General features: G+C 38.9%; 1 protein-coding gene across 1 annotated transcript in view; it reads left to right on the top strand.

The window, feature by feature from the left end:
* The window catches only part of LOC126162971 (WD repeat domain phosphoinositide-interacting protein 3), a 115,153-nt gene that overhangs the window by 75,542 nt on the left and 19,030 nt on the right, over positions 1-20,581 (top strand). The window contains exons 6-7 of the mRNA XM_049919819.1: positions 14,146-14,247; positions 14,566-14,687. Of these exons, the coding sequence (XP_049775776.1) occupies positions 14,146-14,247; positions 14,566-14,687 (224 nt within the window). The remainder of the gene's footprint in view (positions 1-14,145; positions 14,248-14,565; positions 14,688-20,581) is intronic.

The raw sequence follows: 20,581 nt of genomic DNA, 5'->3' as shown, positions 1-20,581 counted from the left end.
CCAGTCATAGCCCTGTTCAGCCATCACATGGACCCTGTTGGGTGTGTTGAGGCTCTTGATTAGTATATTTGTATCTTCAGCAAACCCTACAACTTTTGGACAGTTTCTTAATGGCTTTGGATAGTCTTCTACATAAGCTAAGAGCAGGACTGAATCCAATACAAACCCTTGTGGGACAGCATATTTTATGTTCTCTTATTCTATGTTTAGTTTTACACTGCAGCACAGCTTGTAATTTTGACTATCTGTTGCCTATTATGAAGTTGACACTCAGTGCTTTCAAGAGGAGTGGCATAACGGTTTAGTATTCAATTGTTATATTCCACACAATCAAAGGGTTGATGCTTTCAAGAGGAGTGGCATAGTGTTTTAGTATTCAATTGTTATATTCCACACAATCAAAGGGTTGACTGTCTCATAAAATGCTGCCAGGATGTCTTTGAATAGCGCTCTCTCTCTCTCTCTCTCTCTCTCTCTCTCTCTCTCTCTCTCTCCCCCCCCCCCCCTCCTCCCCTCTTATGGGGAATCAGAATTCAAGGTGCTCTTCTAAGAATGCATTTATTACTCAGTTAAATTATACTCACTGTTTATCAAACAATTTATTTGAAATTGACATTGGCCAGTTTTCTTTCTCATTCTTCCCCAGTCCCAACTTTTGGTCCTTCTCTAGCCACCTTGTCATCATCAGTATGTTAAATCTAATTTTCCTTCCTTCCCTCCCTTCCACGGGTCATTTGCTTGATGTGTTGTAATGACACAAAATGAGTTGATTTATACATAATATTAACTACTGGATATAAGGTCTGCCTGTTATTAACTTAGCTGCAGTAATCCACAGAGAGTTTGTAGAAATGTATGGCAACAATGCACCATCATATGATGCAGTGGTGAGATGTCACAGATGTTTCCAGTGTGATCAGAGAAGTTTGAATGATGAAGAACAAAGACTATCTCTTTGTGAAGAATTGGGAATTCCAAGAGAAGTGGAAGTCCAGGTGCTTGAAGACTGGTGTGTCACATTCAAGATGACAGTAGAAAAATTGAAAATAAGTTATTTATCAGTTTTCAACATCTTGCAATGACGGATGTCACCAACTGATGATTTCTGTGGCTGCCCACACTCATTCATAAAGCCCGCCGAACTCAGGCAGCAGCAGAAGTGTAGCAGCCATATGAGGCCAATCCAGATGACTTCTTTAGATGCCTAATAAGCATTTACATGTACATCTACATACATAAATACTCTACAAGCCACCATAACGTGAATGTGGAGAGTACCATTTACTGTAACACTGTCAGTTAGTTTCGTTCCCATCTGTACAAGCCTAAATTTCACTTGTTTTGTCTTCAACGCTGACTACTGTAAATGATGTAGCTAACAGTTGCATTTAACAGTTCTTTACTTTCACTGTTCACAACCCCCCCAATGTTACACAGCTAACGTGGCCAGTTCACTATTGGTTAACTTTTGATAAGCCTCATTAATAGTTTGCAGGCAAATGTCAGCATACAAGTTGATGCATTGTTGTTGTTCTAACCAATACAGGTTTCTCGTCTGAAAATCGGTCATAGACTGACTGTCTCGGGACCAAGAACTGGGCCTTTATATATCCTCATAACAACAGGTACTGAAACTATACATTGTTCGATGTTTCATTTACAGAAATTACAATTATAACATAACTCATTCAGTTAACTGAATATATAGAAAAATTCCTTCTTTTTAACAGTTTCTTCTACGACAAGGGATAGACCAAGTTATTTGTTTAAATGATGAAATTAACAGATATAGTTATACAAACAATACTTTTGACAAATGTGGTAATTATTTTGGAATTAATTAAGGGCTGGCTTTGCTAACATGTTTTCAAATAGAGCCAAATAAATACTAAAAGAATGGTAGTGGTGTGTTTATAACTGATACAGAATTTATATTTGTTTATAAGTCAACAATAGAATCTAAGTCACAGAACAATTACTGATTTCACCCTATAACAAAAGATATTAACTAGAAATAGTCAAAATAAATTAGGAAATTGTTGTCATACACAAAACTTAGCACAAAATTAGATCTGGTGCTATATTCTTTAAAACTGAGGGTCATCCTTTCTCTTTTTGAAAATACAGATTATACATACTTATGATAATAGTAATTAGTTAAAAATGAAAAAATGAATTTAAGGAGGCAGATGGCAAAACAAGAGAGGAAGTAAAAAGATTCCAGCTTGCTTCGTCACATCATCAGTATAGAAGCGAAATCCGATATCTATCCCTCCAAAAAAAGGCTGTGTTCTCTGGTCCCACCAAAATGACAACCTCAGAAATAGCAACATATTTGGAAGAAACACAGACTACAGGGTCAGTACACTAAATTCAGTCCAAACAGGCCTTGGAAGGCCCAGTGGTACTGACCACCGCTGTGTCATCCTCAGCCCACAGGCATCACTGGAAGTAGCTCCTCAGTTTGCCTCACAAGGGGTGAGTGCGCCCTGTTTGCCAACAGCCCTCGGCAGACCAGATGGTCACCCATCCAAGCGCTAGACCAACCCAGCAGCTCTTAACTTCGGTGATTTGACGGGAATCGGTGTTACCACTGTGGCAAGGCCGTTGGCTCAGGGTTGGTAAGCAAAATTAATGTATCCATTTCTTTTTATTTATTTTGTTTCCCCTAGTATTATCAAAATGTAGACAGTCAGTAAATGACTAAGTTTAGAATATGTATAACGTTAACTTTTTGGCGAATGCTTTAAATTAGTAAAACGGTTTGTAATTTTGATCAGTCAGAATATGTTAAAAATAAATTTTTCTTGAGGAGCATTTTAAAAAAATGGGAGTTGTTTTATATTCAGAGTCATCTTATACTCGGTTAAATTCGGTATTCTTACTGCTCACTTTTGCGCAATCAGTACTTCCTAAGTGATGAGTTACCCCAAAAAATTAATCTATTCGACAGTACTGTGTTGAAATATGTCAGGAGGTTGATATGTTTGTTTCAGAGTTTAGCGGTTATACAAAGAGCAAAAATAGCTGGACTTCTTTGTTTCAGAAGCTCAGTAATATGCTTCTTCCAGTTCAAATGTTCATTAATATGTACCTCAAAAATTTACATTCTACCGTAGTTACTGATTGTAATGTGCATTTTCAAAATTTGGGGAGAGTCCATTTTCAGAGATCCTCTTACTAATTATTTGGAAAATATCATTTACTAACTCTCATGTTGCTTTCTCTGTAATAGGATTTCTTATAACACGTAGTGTCACCTGCAAAAAGTGCCAATTTTACTTGTTGAATGGTAAGTGGTAGGTCATTCACATATATAAGGAGTAGGAGTGGACACAGAATTGAACCCTATGGGACATCCTTTGTTATTTTTACCCTTATATGGGGCAAATTGTCACAGGAGTATACTGCTGAAATTTCTTTTTAGGTTATGGGAGACAGTTAAGGTCAAGTGTCACAAAAAGCTGTTGAAGAGGTGTTTTTGCTCCATGGTAGTACTCCAGCTTATTCTGCACAGGGCACAGTCACACATGCTGCTTCTTTGTGCTATCAAATTTTGCCTCAACACCTGTATTCTCATGACAAGACACCCAGTGACTATTTCCTCCTTTTTGGAAGAAGAAATCGTTGTGTAGTAGGCAATTCCAAATGATTACAAGGTGATTTTTGAGGCAGAATGTTTTGTATACAGCCAAGATACAGACCTCTACAACAAAATTATCCCCTGAGTCATCCAAAGTTGAGAAAAATGTTACATGAAAGGTGAACATGTAAAGATGGACTCACACCACCACCAAATTTGAAGGTCACAATTTGAAATTTTTTGAGATGTGATCATTAAAACTTTGACTACACCTAATAAATATGGCCAATGAGATGACCATTCACAGATGAGTCCACATTATTAAAATAATATTTAGTTTAATAACAGAGACATGTATGTAATGCTTCTGAAGGAGGTCCCCAGAAGGAACTTTTTAGCTCATTTTCAAAGTTAGCTTCACTGCCAAACATCTAATCAGTGGTTATATAATCAAAGATTTTTGGCAGTGGGATTATTAACTCCTTTCTACACTGAAGTCAGTTTAAGAAGAATAAGTCTTTTTTGTCTAGAGCTGCAGTTGTGCACATCATCATTTTTTTCTGGACTCTAATGGGCTATTGACAGCAAATTTAATGGAAGAAAATATGTAATTTGATGTTCTAGTTAAAGTAACTACCTCTACATAGTTGTCTGCAACAGAGTTGTGGGTGAGCATCACGTATTATTCTGACGGCATCCTTTTGTTGTTTCCCAGAGATGAGTTCCCCCCAGAATTTATTGATGTGTTTTTCTCCAAATTGTAAAAGTGGGCAAACAGCAGCGGTAAGGGGTCATTTGACCAGCTAATGCATAAAAATCCACGAGAGGGTTAAAGTAAGGCCTTTTTTTTCCATCAATTTGTATGTCATACACATTTCACTCAAGCTTTACCTCAGAGTTCTAACACCTTTAGATTACTGTTTTGGGTACAACACATTGTATATCCCCGAAATGCAGCCTGTTTCTTGAGTTCCTGAAATTTCTTAATTTATTTCCATTATTTTGAAACAAACATTGAAATTGCACTTTGGGCAGATCAATGTTACTTTTTGCTTCCACTTTTTTTTTTTTTTTGTCCGGCCCTCAACTGACTTATTGCTCCTGTTTTGCTCTTTGTTGTTTCCCAATTATTTACCAGCTGCAGAGTGAAACATTTCTCTTCAGATTATTTTTTATTAATTGATTACAGATAATCCATGCATTTATTACTGCCACATCTAGGGCACTGTTAAAAGACATGCATCAACCATCTTCTGTGAGTAATTTTAGTTGCATAATTATGAATAATTTGATCAACATCATCTAAACCATACTTTGTGATGTTATAGAGGATAACAGTTTCTATTTTCTTCTTCCCTTCTTCACTCATTGTTTCTTCAGGATGTAGTGTGCTGATAGTTGTGACATATTTTGATGAAATATACTAACATTATTTTTCACTTTACTTTTGTGTGTATCTTTAACATTTTTAACATCTTTAGTACTTGCCTGGCTGAGTTTCCCACTGGACACTGATCTTACACTAAAAAAGTTTCCACCATGAGAGGTAGTTCCTCCCCCCTTTAAATTTCCTGCTATCAGCCCAGCCAGTTTACCCTTCCCTTTCTTGTTGAGGTGTAGGCCATGTCTATATATAGTCCCACCTACAGAGTGAATCAACAGGAACCACACCAATGTGTGACCCTGCACCAGATCCAAGTAGCCGTTCCAACTCCAAATTAACTCTCCTGACAGAAGAGCTCAAATGAGGTCGTGGCGCTCCAGAACCGACACAAACCCAACACTGGTATGACTCGATGTTGAGGCAATCTTTGCCAGGTCACACTCTATGCTGTACCCCGGATCTCTGTCAATACTGTTGCCCGGCCCACCCACAATAACCACGGTATCTTCCTTAGTAAAGCCTCTACACAGTGAACGTAAATCCTCTGTAACCTGCCCCACTCCAGCACTAGGTTTGAAAAAACTTGTGACCTGGTATTCTGACCCTAATTCATCCTGCAGAAGTTGGCCCACACCCCTAGCATGCGAACTACCTAGCAACAAGACTTTCTTTCTCTTTGCAGACTTCCCTACATTCTTATTCAATTTGCTGCTGAAAGCTTGTTGAGCCCTGTCTACATCTACTTCTGTGAGAGGCTCATCAGTTTCTGACTGAGGCAACAGGTCAAACCTATTTTGTACATTAATAACAAAGCTGTCAGAAGAATTTCTTGGCCTGTTCCTTATGCCTGTTGCCACTTCCCACCCCTGTTTACCCTTCTCCCCCCTTAACCTACCCAGTTCTCGCCTATCCTCATCTAACTCAGCCTGAAGGGCAGCAATTTTCCTCTCCTGTTCCACAATCTTTCTATCTCTACTGCATAGCCTACAGAACCACTGATGAGTCTTGCTCATTTTCCCAATTCCCACGCCACTACAATCGCCTCAATGAAAAAAGTTACTACATCCATCACACCAGACCACGGAGCTAACGATTCTAAGGCATGTCAGGCACTTTACACTCATGGTACAAATCGATTTTAGTGACAGAAAGACAATTAAGTTACCGGAAAACAATGAAAATATGTGTACGAAAAATTAGGCCTACTCGCGACTATGTAAACAGTGGTTCAGAAGTTTTTTACTGGAAATTACTTAAAAGATGACGATACTCTACAGATATAAAGGGGCAGCAAACGTATTTAGCACGCTAAACTATCAGTAAATGCACTTAAAATTGCAGTATGAAGTTTAATCTGAAAGCTCAAAAGTTCGGCTTGGCCGCGATATGTAAACAAAATGAACTTTACGTGATTACTGTGAAAAGACGCAAGTAAGACAAAAACCTTTAATGGTATGATTGAAGAGCACTATAATTAACATAACAAATTAATTTAAAGTGTTAAAAACAGTTTATTACTACTTAAATTACTTATCTTGTACGAGAGCTGTGACTCGGACGTCCGTATAGCAGGTGCAGGGCTACCAACAGTACAGGTTACAGTACAGGTCACTCACTTCAATAAATGGTTACTAGTATCTTGTACTTCAGTCTTTCAGGAAGTATTCCTTGTCTCATTGATCATTTACAAAGATGATCCAATACAGGATGCTACTAAGTAAGGCCAATATTGTACTATTCGGATTGAAATACCATCATAGCCAGAAAAGCATTGCTTTTTAATAATTACTGCTTCCTTTAGTGAACTAATGATGTTCCTAAGAGATAATGTATTGCCTGTTGGCTTCTGTCTTGGGATCTTCAGGGGACTTTGCAGCACAAGTGGCCCGAATTTCAGAGGTTCACCCGTCATTGCTGGCGGCAGTCGGGAGTTGAGCCAGTGGCCAGAGATTATAGGTAAATGTCGTGCAAACATCTGTGAACTTTCCTCTGGTCATTAACTCTGTGATCGCTCCACAAAGAGATTGGTAACCACTGAACTGAGTTGAATACCCATAGCGACAAATTCCAGCTACTCGTAGAAATAGCCATTCTAGATAAAGTAGTTCATGGTAAGACATGCATGAAAGAGTTTAGGAAATGGAACTGAGATGCTCCAGATGGTCACTGTGATAGCATTTTTATAAAAAAATAAATAATCCCAAAGCTGACCAGTGTCATTTGGTCCAAGTTTTAGTTTCTTCAGTTTCTGAATGAAATGTCCCTAGTCTTCTATATATCTTTTGTTCTTTCCCAACTGGGGTTGTAGCAGAGGGGCCAAGTGTTTTAGTAGTTGGTGAAAGTCGATGAACCAGGAGCATTTACGGACATAGTTTCAACAAGAAAGAAGAAAGCCTCAAGTAAACAGATCCTGGATTACTTACATGCATGTTTGAAAGAACAGACACTGTTGGCAAGCCACAGCTCCATGATATACTTTGAAGTTTATTCACTGACTGCAAATGCATTGACATCAGCTGTATTAGGTAAAGATCTATTAGTCAGTAGTGACACGTGAAAATCTGTGCTGGACCTGCACTCAATCCCAGTTGTACAATTTATTACAAACTAAGACAGCCACACAACAACAGCAACATTGGTCTCAATTCCTTCTTGTCTTCTCCTCTTTGTGCAGGAATCCAACTAATGTTGCGAGCATTAGGTTATGAATTTACTAGATTGTGATAGAAGGATGTAGGAAGTGTGACATGTGAAAGTTTGGGTTGTTCCGTGGAACATGCGTGGATGGTTGAAATGGCTAACATGACTGCTCACGATGAGTGGGAAATGTGGGTTCGAGTCCCGGTCTGGCACAGATACTTATATTTCACTATTTGTAGTAGGTCTATACCTACACAGCTGATATTGAGAAATTGACAGTGTAAATTTCAAAGACCCTGGATTCTCTTACTGCAGCGAACGACTGTTGCAGGTAACAGAGAGGAACCACAGCTGTAATGGCCAGGGAAAAGCCCTGAGGCAATGGCGTGCACAGGTACATGTAATCTCCAGCCATAGTCTTGATGCCAGTGTATCATCATCAATGGAGGGTGAACCTAAGACAGTGCCAGCCACTTGTGCAGACGAAACATCAAGAAATTCATTGAACAAACGTTTGGTGAAAATTGTGGGATGGAAGCCAATAGGCAGTGCATCAACAAGTGGCCCTGAAATCCTCGACAATTTCCTAACAGATGATTTGGCTGAACTGTTATTTGGGGATTGTGTATGCAGTGCCAGGCTAAGTAAACTTTCAAAGGTTCCTTTTTTTCCCCCTTTTTTTTCAGCTGCTGTATGGAAGAGATTATTGAAATTAGTGGTCAATAATGTGAGTTTAATATTATCTTTGTCACTACTGTTGTCATCAGGGAGTGAAGTATCATCTGCCTTACTGAGATTATTAGTTTCATTCCTTACAATTCTCAACATTTCCTTTTCTTTGTTCTTGGAATATTGAATTTTTGCATGTATAGTATGTGATTTTCACCATTTTGATAAAATGATGATGACATTTTCAATACTACTTGTAGTACATCTTTAAGTCTCGATTAGGGCTTGTCCTGTAATCAGTTAAGCTCTCTGCAGAAGATCCAGATATTAGCCACACTTTCTCTACACTTCCATTGTAGTTGTCCCAGATCTATTGTAATTTCTCATCTTCTGTGTTTCCTTGATAACCTATTTCCATATTTTATCCTGTAAATTGTCCATAAATAATGTAACTAAGTCAGCATTTATGATTCTGTAAAATTGTGGTATTCCCTCTGTAGTTAAACTGAGTTTGCTTTATTACTGCCATTTGATAATTTTGTTTAGATAAAACATTTATTGTGTGTCTGACATCTATTTCATGAAAGATAGTTCAGTTTAAAAATAAATTAGCAGTCACTATTGCACTATCTCATTCTATTCTTATTGGAAATGTTACCTTCGAGATCAAATCAAAACTGGACATCAGTGCTTCTAACTGTCCTTTATCAGAACCCTCTGTGGGGTGGTACTGCTGGCAGAGCATGATCTCTGCCTCAACGAGACTGAAGCTCCCACATACTTCAGTATGGCACATGGCACTTCTTTAGCTTGAAATAAGTGGTTTAGCTCTGTCATAAGTTGAATTGAGTATATCTTTTTTTTTATTTCTTGATGGTGACTAGCTTCGGACACCTGTGTCCACTTTCAAATTATCCGTAAGTGTGACAAATACAGGCAATACTCCACGTACAGAAACTGCCCTGCAGTGATCAAGGTGGTACTATGACTGACTGTTGTTGAGCTGGCCATAGGACCACTTTCATCACCGCAGGGGCAGTTTCTGCACATGGGCTGTTGCCTGTATTTGTCACACTTACGGATGGTTTGAAAGTGGACACAAGTGTCCGAAACTAGTCACCATCAAGGAAAAAATAAATAAATACTTCGCAATACAACTTGTGATGGAGCTACAACTATTTATTTCAATTATAAGACAAGTTGTGGACCTATTTTTCATGTGCAGCATGCAGCAAGTTGGTAAACTTTCTCAGCTATTGATCTCTCCCTTTGTAGCCCACAATTCCTCCCCTCCATTCAATGAGAAGTTCATGATGATTTGTGTGACAGCAATCATTTTCCAATTGTCTTATCTTTTCTTCAGCATCAATCACCCGGATGCCCTTCCAGGTGGGCCTTTATTAGTGTGGAATGGGATGTTTTTCTTTGGCTGCCATCCCAATCACTCCACCATATGGCTGCTTTGATGACTTCATACAGAGTTTGACTGATGCCAACCTTTCAGCAGCTGCTTCAGCAGTTCCCTCTTCCTCGGTATCTACCCGACGGAAGACTATCCTTTGGTGGACCCCTGAAATTTCTATGGTTGGTAAAGACCACCATCATGCCTTCCAAAGCTACAAATGGCATCCCTCTCTTGACCACTTCCTGGCCTTTAAATGGCTTCATGCCCGGCCCTGTTATCTAATTAAATGTTAGGAACAGATTTGTTGGGAACAATATGTCACTACCGTGGGGCTGCATACTCCCTCTTCACAGGTATGGGCAAAGATCAGTCACATATTTGGCCGCCGTCCTCCAACAGGTGTCCCAGGAATTTCCCTAAATGGTATTATCCTCACCAGCTCAAACTCTTATGACTGAGCATTTTGCTCAGGCTTCAGCATTGTTTCCCATCATCTGAAGCCTTGTAACACACCATTTAGTGAGTGGGAGTTCACCATCGGCCTCACTCTCTGCCCCAAGACGACTCCCAGACCAGACTAGGTACACAACCAGATGCTTCAGTACTTATTGGTGGCTAGCCAATGCCATATACTTTCCCTTCTCATCCGTCTCTGGACCGAGAGGGAATTCCCTTCCCAGTGGTAAGAAAGTGTCATTATTATAGTTTTGAAATCGGGTCAATGCCTCTGCAGATGAACAGCTGTTGCCTGATCAGTTTAACCACTGCTGTTTTCAAGTAACTTGAATGTATGGTGAATCAAAGGCTGTATTGAATACTTGACTCCCAGGACCTTTTGGCTTCAATCCAGGGTGGTTTTCATTGAGGCTACTGTCCTGCAGATAATTTAGTTCATGTGGAGTCTGCAGTCCATATGGCTTTTACCCGTTGTCAACACCTTGTTGCAGCCTTCTCTGATCTGCATAAAGCTTATGATACCACATGATGCCACCATATCCTTGCCACATTACATGAGTCAAGCCTCCATGGTCTGCTCCTGATTTTTAACCAGAACTTTCTTTCATGTCACACTTTTTAGGCAAATATTGGTGACTCCCATAGCATCTCCCATATGCAGGAGAATGGGGTATTGCAGGGTTGTGTTTAGAGTGTCTCCTCTTTTTAGTGCCTATCAATGGTCTAGTGGTGGCTGTGGGATGTACAGTGTCCCCCTCTTTGTACGCTGATAACTTTTGCATTTATTTTTGTTCGTCAACAATGGGTGTTGCTGAATACAAACTGCAGTGACCAGTACACAGAGCACAATCTTGGACTCTTACTCATGGCTTTCAATTTTTGGATGCCAAAGACAAGAATTATGAATTTCAGTCATCACTGTACTGTGCATTCTCATCCAGATCTGTACCTTGATAACAAGTCCCTCAATGTGGTGGACTCTCATCGTTTTTTGGGACTGGTCTTTGATGCACGGTTGACATGGCTTCCCCATTTTAGTCAACTAAAGCAGACATGTTACTTGCACCTGAATGCTCTTCGATCCATCAGTAATATCAATGGGGGCATGGACCACTCTACTCTGCTGTGGCTTTACAAAGCATTGGTCCAGTTCTGTCTAGATTACAGGATTTTCACACACAGCTCAACATCACCTTTGACATTGCAGACACATATTTTTTGCAGGTACAGAGATCTGCCTTCTGCAATGGTGGCCCAGGTGTGGGGTTACAATCATCATCCACATTCAGTCCTGTTTTTCAGAACTTCCATGTTCCCCTCTACCACCTGTCCACCTGGCCTGCTCACATACACCTCCATAGAGTGTCCCCTGTCCCCCTGTCCACATCTGTATCTTGACCTACCACAAGACATGAAAGACTCGGCTCCCCCTGAGGCTTTCCGCCACCTGTTCTTCTCCATTCTCGGTGTGTTTCAGGGTTCAGAAGTCGTCTATACTGATGGCTTGATGGTTGCTGGCCACACAGGCTTTGCTTGTGTTCTTACAGGCTACAAGGAACTTCACTCATTGCTGGATGGCTGCAGTGTTTTCACTGCGGAGCTGGTAGCAATCTCCCATGCTCTTGAGCATATCTGTTCCAGCACCAGTGAATGCTCATCCATAGCGACTTCTTGTGCACAGTGTACAAGTTCTTGACCAGTGTTACTCTTGGCATCCCTTGGCTCTGACTAACCAGGGATTCCCTTCTTACCCTCAAACAATATGGACACTTAGTTGTTTTTATCTTGACCCCAGGTCATATTGGGATCCCAGGAATGAACTTGCTGACAGGCTGGCCGAATTGGCTACTGCCAAGCTGCGTTTTGAGATCTATATTCCAGCAATGGATCTTTGCTTGGCATTATTCCGTCAAGTTCTAAGGATGTGGAATACAAAAAGGCATACTCTGATGTCGCCAAACGAACTATGGGCAATAAAGAGGACCACAAATTTGTGGAGGTCCTCAAGACCACAAATTTGTGGAGGTCCTCTATGTGGGCCTGAGGTCCTCTATGTGGGCCTCTCGCAAGGACTCTCTCATCCTTTGCCAGATCCGCATCAGCCATACTTGGCTAACCCATGGTCATCTCCGTCATCATGAAGATTCTCCCGGCTGTTGTGCTGCCCGTTCGATGGTGGTCCACATTTTGCTGGACTGTTCTAACGTAGCCTACCTGCGGCAGACACTTACTCTTGCTGACTTGCTACCCTTGATATTAGCAGACGATGCCTCAGTGGCTGACATGGTTTTATAGTTTATTCATGGAGGGCTTTCTGTCACTCTCTCTAAGGGAGAGCACCTCAGACTTGTCAGTCCAGTTAGGGATTGGCAGGACACCCTGTTACCTCCTCTGACTTGACTGGGCAATGGCTATCTAGGCTAGATGGTCTGCCCCAGCCTCCACACTACTCATCCTTTTGCTCTTCTCTTTCTCATGTGTTCTATCTGACTTGGTGATCTTCTTTTGTTTTCCTTTGCTTCACTCGCTCTGTCCATGTTGTTAGTCTTAACTGTGTTGTTGGGTGGGGTGCCTCTGGTAAGTGCTGGGGCGTATGTCTCCATTGTAGTGTCTGCTTTTGAGGACCTGTGGCTGCTCCGTGAATGGTGCGCCTTTCCCATCTTTCTTTCTTTTCCCCTTTTCTTCTTCCTCGTTCCTTTATCAAGGCTCTGTTGGCCTTTGCTAGACCTTGAGGTTTTCCTTCCTTGGATTCTGCATACTGTACTGTTCTTTGGTGCATAGTTTTGTTGCCTTGCCTGTTGTGGGTAGAGGAGACTAGTGCCTTCATAGTTTGATCACTTCAACACTTTAAACAACCAACCTATATTATTTATGTTCTGCCAGATCCTACCATTACCATGATGTAATGTAGTTGATATCTCCAAGTGTCTCCTAGACTATTCCAATGTCTCTTGTGATTTTGGAAAAGGATGTTTCTTGCAACCAGTTGAAACCTGTGAGAACTGTAGAAGTCTCTTGCCCCCCTGTCATGGCTCTCCCTTAGCCCATGTCATCCAGTAGCTTCACCTTCCATTACCTCTCCTATAATAATGTTTCAATCACAGAGGACTATCAAATTTTCATCACCCTTCATGCATTTTATCAGTTTATCCATGTCCTCGTATATTCTCTCATTTCCTCACCATCAGCTTGTGATGTGATCATGTAACTGTGTGGAATGGTGGTATGGTGTTGGCTTAGTTTCAGTTCTCAGAAGAAAAATTGGCCACAGTGTTGCTCATAATAAGTCAACTTGTTAAATGCCTTTCCATTCGTAATTATACTAACAGCTGTTACACCAGTCACTGATGCTGTTACTATTATTCTATAATCATCTGACTAGAAATCTCTCTCTTCTTTCTATTACACTTCACTAATACATAAAATGTCTAAATTGAGCCTTCTCATCTCTCTTTCCAGATTCTTTAGTTCCCGTAAAAGTTTCATACTTCTAATACTAAGTGCTCCAATTTGTAGAACAGTAGAGTTGTTTATCCTAGTCCTGAAAATCCCCTCCTGGACAGTTCCTGCCCAGAGATCCAAAGGGGGCTAGTTTATGTGAGGAATTGTTTGAGAAGGAAGTGGTAATTTTTGACTTATTTTATGAAGAGTTCATATCCTGTGATTACATTGTGTTTGTCTTTAATGCAGTGGTTTCTAATACCTATTGCTCCTCATTTCATTGATCAATGCTAATTTTTCCACCTTTAGGGCCCACTACCTAACCCAAAGGTAAGAGGGTACCCTCCACCCTCTTTTTGACAATAATTGTAGAATGTGGACAACTCTGTATACCAGGAGTATTTGTCCACCAGTTTGTATGATTTTCATTCAGAATATAAACAGTGTCTGCAAATTAACCCAGGTCCTTTGGACTGGTAGTTGAAGACACTACCCCTTTTCTACAGACACTTTCCACTACACTATTGTACTACACTACTAAAATAATTTTGTTTAAAATTGTTTCAGTATAAACTTCAACCATGATTCCACATGTCTTTGTGTGGCAAGTGATCATGGGACAGTACATATATTTGCAGTTGAAGATCAGAAACTGAATAAGCAGTCCAGGTAAGTTCTTCATTATAAAATTTTGACTTATTCTGTAGTAATGTACCATGTTTTGTATTATAATAGAGAGGATTTTTAAAATCTGCAGTTTTCAGAATGAATATTGTTCCTTAAATATAACATATTGAATGAAGTTTATATGTACATATTTTGCATACAAGAATATTTTGAACTATGCTCCAAAACTAATAACTGAATTGCTAAATGTGGTATTTTGAGATTGCTGAATTTTATGATGAATGTGCAGTAGTCTGAGCTATTTTCTTTAGCCCAGTCCTCTCATATAAATGGTGTAATTTTCAATCACTTTTTTTTTAGCTTGGCGTCTGCTACATTTTTACCAAAGTACTTCAGTTCAAGCTGGAGTTTCTGCAAATTCCAAGTTCCTGGTGGTCCTCAATGTATGTGTGCATTTGGTTCAGACAATAACTCAGTCATAGGTATGGTACCTTTTCTGCTCTCTACACATTTAGATTTCTGAAGTCAGTCCCTCTCCCTCTTGTATATATATTGCCCTTCTGTATACATTTATATATATGGATGCAAATGGGTTATGAATGATAAAATAACTGCTCATTGATGTGTTATTATGAAAGATAAAAATACAAGAATTCTCACCACCACCAGTTAGTAAATCCCAGACATTATCAGAATAAACATAACAACGGAGGCTATAAACTCATTTCATTGCATGAGTATAAACAGCGCCATCACTTAATAATGAATGTTAGTCAAAAACTCAATATAATCATTAATTTAAAAATGGTAGTATGTGAAAACATGATTCAGGTAAAATGAAAGAAGTGTGTTTAGTGGAATTGATAAATATTGAAGGAAATAAACCTGTACAGTACTGCTCTTGTTTCTGATAGAAGGAGTATTAAACAGTCTGATTACAGTGTTAATCCCATAGATCAGTTGTTACACAGTTTGTGAAAATTCAACTAAATATGAATACCAGGAACTGAAAGTCAAACACAGCAACTGTTTTAAGGAATATTTAGATATTGATATGAGTCATCATAATATCTGATAAACATGGTTATAGGAACAGTGTGCATCATCGTCAAGATGATGATGAAAAGAATACCCAAAAATGTTATTGCCAGGCTAGTGACAAGATATACCATCCTACCTCTGGTAGATCCCAATTTATCTGCCAAAAATATGATAAAAAAAGACAAATGGAAACAGTAAATGTTTGTTATCACTGGATGCACCCAATAAAAATTAAACTAACTAAGTCCATAGAATAGTATGTGTTGCTGGCAATACATTCTGACATAAAACTGAACTTCTGAAGCCTGTATTTGTTGTGTAACAAAAACCTGTCATATAATGTACCTCATCTGAGTAGTATAATCACTACAGCATACTCTCTTGACTGGTTGCTAATCATAAGGGCACCTGCTGGGCATAACAGGTATGCATAATTTCTCAAATCTGAAGTTGATGCTGTAGGAATAGCCACCTGCACTACACTACCAAAATGTCAGACATGTACCTGCAAACAAACAAAAAATTAATGACATATTTATTATTCCTCATGAAGTGATAATTAAACTGTATGACTACCCTTCGTATCTGTATATTTGTCTACCATATTTTAAGGACTATAAGGTGCACTTTTTTCTTTGAAAAATTACCTCCACAATGCAGGTACATCTTATACTCAAAATTAACATAAAAATGTCCATTGTTTGATTTAAAATTCCCACCAGTCTTAAAAAGGGCCATGTATTCGATGCTGCTGGAAACCTATTCCTATCTGGCAATATTGGATTCAACTGGCAGCAGCAGTGCACTGACACGATGAACATGAGTTGCAGTAATTCACAAGCTTGTTAACAATGACTCCCTCCTGCCCCGCCACCATAAATCCAGAACACTGTCTAGCCTATGATGCGTCATTCCATTTTACAGTGCTAGTGAAATGAATTGAAAGTGATTTGTGTTGTTGCTAACAGCACATTATTTTTGTTGGTAGCAGGTTTCATAATGAACACAAAGAAAAAAGGAAAAGATATTCACATGATGCAACCTGTACATTGAAAGTAATAGTATATGCAGAATAATTTGGAGACAGAGCAGCTGAGCAGCATTTTGGCCCTTCAACAAAGAAAAACAATACACAATTGATGGGCCAATAAAGAAGTGAAAAAAATGTGGAAGACTAAATGTGTAGAGGACTGGATGCAAAGTTGCCTAAACGAGAAGATGACATATTGAAATGGATTCTAGAACACCATCAAAATGGCATTGGAATTAATACACAAATGATTTAAATACGCACTTGTAAGCAAGCAATACAGTGGAACTTAACATGCTTTAGAGGTGTAGTTGGTTGGCGCTACAGGTTTATCAAGTGTTATGGACTTGGCATCTGAACCAAAGCTAAAATATCTCAGAAAATACCACAAGAGTATGAAGAGCAAATATTATTTTCCCATTGCTCTATTATTCAACACCAAAAGAAAAACAGTGTGGAACTAAGCCAAATAGCAAATATGGATGAAACTCCTCTGACATTTGATGTGGCAAGTAACAGAACTGTCGCCATGAAAGTTGCTGAAACTGGAACTATAAAAACAAGTGAACATGAAAAAAAAAATCCACTACACGTTTGTCCTTTCATGTTGTGCCATCAGTACTAAACTTAATCCAGTGATCATTTTCAAACGCAAAACAATATCTGAGGAGGGTTGGATGTATGAGGCTGGTATGAAGTTATGGATTAATAGTGTGTGGGAGAGAAGGAAAGGTTGCTTTATTGAAGAAGAGTTCTCTTCTTGTATTAGATCAGTTTAGTAGTCATTTGAAAAATTGTGTGAATGAGAAATTGAGACAGGGAAATACAGAGCTTACTGTTATTCTGGGAGGACTTGCTTCACAATTGCCACCTCGTGATGTCTTAATAAATAAACCACATATTGTGTATATGAGAGAGGAATGGAACAAATGGATGATGAATTCACACCAAAGTGCACTTTAAAATCACCTACAATCAAACAAGTGTGTCAGTAGATAAAATAGTTGTGGTTTAGAGTGAGGGAAGACATTATTGTTAAATCTTTCAAGAAGTGTGGCATGAGTAAGGCTCTCGAAGGTGGTGAACACCATCTTATATATGAAGAGGACAATGATGACAACAAAGAGATAGGAGGAGGAGGAGGAGAAGAAGAAGAAGAAGAAGGAGGAGTAGGAGGTTCAAATGACGATTTTCAGGGATTTTAAAGGGCAATTTGGTTTTATAAACTAAGAAATTTTTTAGACTGGCTTTTCAGTCTAATAATAGAAGTGGTAAAAATGTTATTTTAAAAAAAATTGCATAGAAGTGAAGATGTGTCTTGTAGATCATAGCATCGTATGGTCCATAAAATACAGTAGGTATTTATGGTAATCTGACAGTGGGTGACAAATGGTCACACTGCTGCATGTCTGTTAGTAGTGTGGGTTTGGTGTGTGGTGGGAGTTGTAACATTTTGCCCATCATTTCATTTAATATAATCAATTTCAGAGATCACTGTTTGAAGACCTTTCACATAGCCAAAAGCTTTTCATTTACCACTGATCCGTAATACTGAAAAGTAGTATGACATCCTTTCAAGAGAAGTTGTGTCCCAAAATTTATTATCTTCTTCGCAATGCTTAAGAAGACTTTGTTTGTTAGTAACTGAGTGTGTAACAACCAGAAGAATAATATGAACTGTTCCTATGTGGACTGTGTTACTGTTATTTATTCCTTGTAAACATCTATGACCTCTGAGGAATTAATATGCAGTTTCTTTTAGGAAAGAGTGATTCCTGTAGGAATCTTGCCTTTACTTTAAATTGAGTCACACGAGTTAATAATTCAACCAAAGCAAAACATTGGTAATGACAACAGTTACCCTCATTGTTGTTGTCAGTTTGGTAGTCAAAATTTGAATGGTCTTTTTGTCACAAGATAAGTAGATCGGACTCCTCTACTTTGTAAATGCTGTATTTACCTGGCTGTAAGATGGTCCTTTCTTTGAAGAGGTTTCTTGATTAATTTTTAAATTTAACATATCTTTAGTGATATAAAGTGTCTTAAGGCTGCCTAAAAAAGTTAATTTTGTCTCTTGTAAACAGTTTGTGGTGCTTTCTTAGATTATATGATTCTTATACTCAAGTAGCTGTAAATCAATGACTACAGGAAGGCAACTCGCTAAGCTAGTGATATTCTGTTTCACACCCCACCACACCTTCTTCATTTTCGCGCACCAACTGGTACTTGCTACATTTATTTTATCGTATTCTACTTATTTATTTCTTTAACATGGTCTGATTAGGGCCATAAGGCCCTCTCTTACATTGAACCAGTGTTTCACACCTACAGTATCCATTAAATCATAGTTACTTAAGAAATAACAATTTTAATATGACAGCTAGTATTAAAATGATTTGAGTGTCTGAAGTGACAGTATGAATAAATTATACTGACTACAAACTAATAAAGTTAATACCATCATTACTTGTACTACTGCATATTCTGCTGCTGATGATGATGATAACAGAACTGTATATTAATAACAGTAATGATAGTGGCATATAAAAGATGAATTTATGGGTGTACAAAATAGAAGTTTTCTGTAAGGTGAGTTCTGGGAAAAGAAAATTTAAGAAGACTGTGTCCTCTAAGAATATTGAGGAATGAGGAAGATCAGGTTGGAAGGAGTGATCTCTAAGGATAATAAGTGCTTACAGGGACAATGCTAAGCTTTATTGTTGCTTTAGCAGATACTTCACTACCTGTCTTCTGAAGTTGGAGATGTTATTTAATTCTCTCATATAATGTGGGAGGCTATTTCAGAGTCAGCTTCCTGCTACTGAGAAGGACTTGAAGAAGGTGGCTGAATTATTTAGTTGGGTAGAAAGAATTTTACTTTGATGGGAGCAGGTGTTTCCACCATATTGCTTAGACACAAGCATTAAGATCGAGGAAGGGATGAAGGCAGTGTTCAGTGATAAGACAGAAGAGAAGACAGACAATATAGAAATTTCTGCACTTGTCTGTATGCATTCAGGATAGGTGTGCATATGATGATGAAATGTGATCATACAGTCGAAATGACATATAATGAACACAGGAATTCATAACCAGTTCCAGGTGCCGTGAGCATTCCTGAGGAATGCTGTAATGAATAACTGGAAGTATAAGTGTTTGTACAAGTTTCTTTTCCAAGCCAAGAGGGAAGAGCTTTTCATTTTTTGTAGGGCGTGGAAAGCTACTGATGCCTTCACACACAATCCAGCAATGTGCTCAGTCAAATATAAGTTTTCTTATATTATTACTCCTAGATTCTTTGCTGAAGGAGTGAAGTTGATATTTCTCCCATTTAGGGTTAAAGATGGTAGGAGTTTCAGGTATTTCAGGCTTATGACTCAAGAATGACCAACCAGAACTGCTTGGAAGCTCACAAATCAGTATTGAGATTCTCAAAGCTGTCTACAGATTTATTGGTTATGCACTTAGATACAACTGGATGTCATCAGCACACAGCTGGTATTTGCAGTAGGACGAAACTGATGACTCATCATTTATTCACAATGAAAAGGGTATAGGATCTAATACTGATCACAAGGGAACCCCTGATACTACCTTCCCACATTGTGACTTCATGGTGCTGGCGAGGTAACAGGTGTGAGCGAAATTTAGGTTGCTGAGTTTGGCAAGTAAATGTCATATCCATCTGTGTCAAAGACTTTAATGAAGTCTAGAAAGCACATGATAGTTGTCTCTTGTGCACCCATGACAAGTTTCATGTCTTACCTTTGGTAAGGCAGAGGTTGTGCTGTGATGTTTATGGAAGGCTGATTGGTATTTTTCTAGTAGGTTGTTTGTAGTTAGGTAGTTCATTAGCTGGTTGTGGACTATAGATTCTAAGGTCTTGGACAGTGCAGGAAGAATGAACATAGGTCGTTGATAAGACGGTACTGTGGCAGTGTCCTTTTTAGGTGATGGCCTAAATAGTTCATCTTGCCAGGCATCAGGGAAAACACGTGTGGTTAAGAATTGCTTCAAAATATCTGTTATAGTGGGCAGTAGTGGGTCAGTAATAAGCTTCATCATTCATGTCCAGTAGATGCTGATCTGATACGCATGATGGCTTTTTTGATAGTGTTGCAAGTGACATGCTTCAGATAAAAAAGTTTTTGGCTGAAGACATTTACCCTCATGATGTAATCAATGAGTCTTTGTTTTGTTTGTGGTTTGTTTGTCGTCATATGCAATGTAAAATATCAGTTTAGTTTGTCGTTGGCTGGGACTGCGGGATGAGCTGCAGCTTTTACTTCGCATATACCTGGACCA

Source organism: Schistocerca cancellata, chromosome 2 (assembly GCF_023864275.1).
Source record: "Schistocerca cancellata isolate TAMUIC-IGC-003103 chromosome 2, iqSchCanc2.1, whole genome shotgun sequence".
NCBI lineage: Eukaryota > Metazoa > Arthropoda > Insecta > Orthoptera > Acrididae > Schistocerca > Schistocerca cancellata.
Note: the sequence above shows the minus strand (reverse complement) of the source record. Positions and strands in the feature narration are given on the sequence as shown.